Source organism: Myotis lucifugus, unplaced genomic scaffold (genome assembly GCF_000147115.1).
Source record: "Myotis lucifugus unplaced genomic scaffold, Myoluc2.0 scaffold_465, whole genome shotgun sequence".
Taxonomy (NCBI): domain Eukaryota; kingdom Metazoa; phylum Chordata; class Mammalia; order Chiroptera; family Vespertilionidae; genus Myotis; species Myotis lucifugus.
The window spans coordinates 104,203-107,830 of NW_005871513.1; the positions used below are offsets into that span (position 1 = coordinate 104,203).

General features: G+C 61.6%; 1 protein-coding gene across 1 annotated transcript in view; it reads left to right on the forward strand.

Moving 5' to 3' along the window:
• The window catches only part of DNM1 (dynamin 1), a 42,103-nt gene extending 38,529 nt beyond the window's left edge, over window positions 1–3,574 (forward strand). Inside the window, 3 exon segments of the mRNA XM_023744470.1 lie at window positions 54–194; window positions 196–270; window positions 3,276–3,574. Of these exon segments, the coding sequence (XP_023600238.1) occupies window positions 54–194; window positions 196–270; window positions 3,276–3,348 (289 nt within the window). The 3' untranslated portion in view covers window positions 3,349–3,574.
• The last annotated feature ends 54 nt before the right edge of the window (window positions 3,575–3,628 follow it).

The following is a 3,628-nucleotide window of genomic DNA, read 5'->3' on the forward strand; positions in this document are numbered from 1 at the left end:
TGGGGCGGAGCCGCTCATCTCTCGCCTCTGTCCTCGGCTCCCTTCGCCCGCAGGTCACCCACGTCCAGCCCCACGCCGCAGCGCCGAGCCCCCGCCGTGCCCCCAGCCCGGCCCGGGTCGCGGGGCCCTGCTCCTGGGCCTCCGCCTGCTGGGTCCGCCCTGGGGGCGGCGCCCCCCGTGCCCTCCAGGCCGGGGGCTTTCCCCTGACCCCTTCGGTCCTCCCCCCCAGGTGCCCTCGCGCCCCAACCGTGCCCCGCCCGGGGTCCCCAGGTGAGTAGGGGTTGAAAGCCGCGGAAGAGACCGCCGGGCGGGCGTGGCCGGGAGGGAGATGTGGCTGGATTCTGCAGCGTCCGCCCTGGCCGCCAGAGCCGGCCCTCGAGGGTGCCGGAGCCCGGAGGTGTGGCCGGGGCCGAGGGCTGGCGGAGCCTGCCCCCTAGGGAGCGCTGAGTCCCGGAGGTGGTCGTTTCTGGGGAGGGGGCGGTGGGGCTCCTCCCACCTGCCCCCTTCTTTCCAGCACTTGCATGGCGCTTCCCTCCTTTTCCACTCTATCTGTCACATATTGCATTCCTCCTTCCTCCCCCTTCTCCATTTGTCCTCCACTTCTCTCACCCAGTCCCTAGTGAGCCTGCCTCAGGTCTGAGGATCTGAACCCAGGTCATCCTGGAATGTGTAGCTGTTGTTCACTTACACGCAGGGCTACCCTGATGTCCCCACCTCCTGACTCTTTTGAGCTGTCCCAGGAGGGTGTCCCGCCTCTGACTCACGGGAGAGAGGCCAGGCTGTGACTGTGACCAGCGAGGTGTGTGATGTGTGTGTGGGCGTGCACACGGGTGTGAGTGTGAGAATGGCACCCAGGCCAGAGGTAGGACATGGAGCAGCTGGGAAAGGGCCTGGGAGCCATGGGACAAGCTGATGGCTTTCTTCCTTTCCCCTGCCTCTGGCCCTGCCTGTCCTGGGCCAACATGGTGAGTGTGGGACAGGAGTGGGTGAAGGCTGACCCTTTCCCAGAGGTTTTCAGGGAAAAGGATTCTACTTCATCCCTTGGCTTTGCTTCTCGATCCATGACCCTCTTTAAAGGAAGCTCACTCTGATATCTAACAGTCTGCCCTGTTCCCACTGGACATGTTGTCTGAGGAAGCACAAATCAGACCAACAGCGTCTATTTATGTTTCCAGATGGCTGGAGGGTAGGGTCATGGGTCCAGCCTTCATGAGCCCGAAATGCAGCAGCGACGAGGCTTGCTCTATGGTGACCTGTGGTCAAAGCAGATGGGGCAAAGCAGGTAGAACTGATCAAGAGCAGTTCAGAGGCTCTGGTTCACTCTGGCCTGTAGACAAGTCGTTTTCCCTTCCCAGGCCTCAGTCTCCCTTCGACCAAATGATAATTAACATTCTGCCTTTTCCCCAGGGTTGGTGTGGGGCTCAAGGGAGACAGTGGCTAGAGGAATGCCTCCTGAACCACAAAGGTGGCTCTACGAGCACTTGGCTAACTTCCAACGTGAGTTCAGATTCTTCAGGGTATTTGACATGCCCAGGTCTGTGCTGAGGTCTGACATACGGGAACTTGAAGATTTGGTACCTGCTCTAACTCCCGTTTTGCTAACACGCAGGAAACATTTGCCTCAGGGACGAGAGCAGTCTCAGGGCGTCTCAGGGCAGCTTGACCTCAGTGAGGTCATGGTGCTGACTGAGATAAGACTTGGGTCGTCAGGGTTGGGAGGCATTTGGGTAGGGAGCGGCAGTGTGGGCAAAGGCTTGGTGTGGGGCGCATTGAGGAGAGAGGAGAGCCGCTGGCCGCAGCAGAGTGCAGATGGAACGAGGAAGAATAAGCAAAGGTTGCCCTAGGTACAACGGGGCGGCTTGAAGAACCCTCAGAGTCCACAGAAAAGTTGGACTTGTTAGGACTCAACACGGTGGGCAACAGGGAGCCATGGAAGGCTCTTGGGCAGAGAAATGACAACTGGACCCTCAGAAAGCAAAACCTATTCCTATGGAGCATTGCAGACGGCCCTCTGAGCACGCCAGGCATGAGTGTGCAGGGAGCTGGTGCACATGCCTCCTGTATGCGGGCGAGCTTCTGTGTTGTGACTCGGGCCACACGCGTGCTTCAGTGTGCCAAGTGGCTGCATGCCCCGGATCCATGCTGCACGTGCCAGCCAGTGCGGGTGCGGGGCAGTGGGAGGTGGGAGAGGTGTATGCGTGTCGTTTGTGGGCATGTGTGTCAGCGTGTGCATGCGGGGCTGTGGGGCCTCACAGCATTGTGTGCACGCCCGTGCGTGTGTGTGAGCGTGTCCGCCACCCCCAGGCCCGCCCTGTCCGTGCGTGTGAACTGCCATGTTGATTTCGTGCTGTCTTTCAGAATCACTATCAGTGACCCCTGAGGAGCGTCAGCCACGGTAGGTACATGCCTCTTGGCCTGCTGCATGAGTGGTGTGTCTGCCCCTGCTGCACCAGCTCCACATGGGGGGCACACCTAGGACTGCAGAGCCAGGCTCCCGCCCTCTCCCTTCTGCAGCTCCAGACTTATTCTTTCCTCCTTCTGTCCTCACTGCCAGCTGCTCTCTCACCTCCCTTCTCAGCGAGCCTCGGGACTCAGTGCCACTGCCCGGGATCCCCGTGGCTGAGCCTGGGGGGCTCTCGGGACAGGCTCCGCACCCGAGCTGGCAGACGTGGGTGTTCTCCAGCGCGGCCAGAGGGCAGAGAGCTCGTGGCTTAGGGTGTAGGGGCAGGGAGCTTGGGCTCAGGCAGCCTTGGAACTTCACCCTGGGGTGCCATACTCGCTCCCCAGTCAGAGCCGAGCTGCTGGGGCAGGACGGCCAGCTCGCAGCCGTGGAGCAATAGGACCCGAATCCACCAGAGGGCAGAGTCCCACCTCTGTTGTGCAGTGATCTGGGGAGAAGGCTCTGGTTGGTTGATGATTTCTGAAAGCCTCGGGGTCCTATCCACACCATCAGCCCAGAACACACCTCACAGGCGAGGCAGGGTCCCGCAGCCCCTTCCCCTGCCTCCTTGGTGTTGTCACGCCTGGGAGTGCACGACTGAAGGCAGCGTTCTCAGCCCCAGGTGCAGCACCCAGCCAGCCCCAGGGCTCACAGACCGGGGCCTGTTGCTCCCAGAGGCGGCCCACACTTTCCAGCCAGGGGGACGGCAGTGTCTGCTGACCTGGGCCGGTCAGCCTCTCTGAGTTCCGTCCCGGCTGGGCCACGGAACTCGCCCAGCGAACCCGCCTGCCACTCTGTCCCTGCCGCTGACTCTCATTCTTCTGCTTTTCCCCAGCAGGAAGGGCCCAGCCTCACCTACGCGACCTGCGGTCCCCCGACCACCTGAGGCTCCCCTCTTAGACTTATAAGCCTGTGGCCACTGCATGCAGCTGCCTGTCCTCCACTCCCCAGGGTCCCTTCAGAGGACTCCTGAGCTTTCTGCCCACCCAGAGAGGCCTCCAGGGCTCCCTCCAGCCATCCTGTTAGCTTTGCCTTCCTGGTTGGAACAGTGTTCTTTCTCCTGTCTTTTCCATCAGGCCTGGTAGCTGTTGCCTGGGCTCAGAGCCCCATCCTCCCTGAGCTAGTGTGGCCTGGCCAGTGGTGGAGATAGGAACCACAGAAGGAGGAAGCCAGAGGGGCCGAGCATGT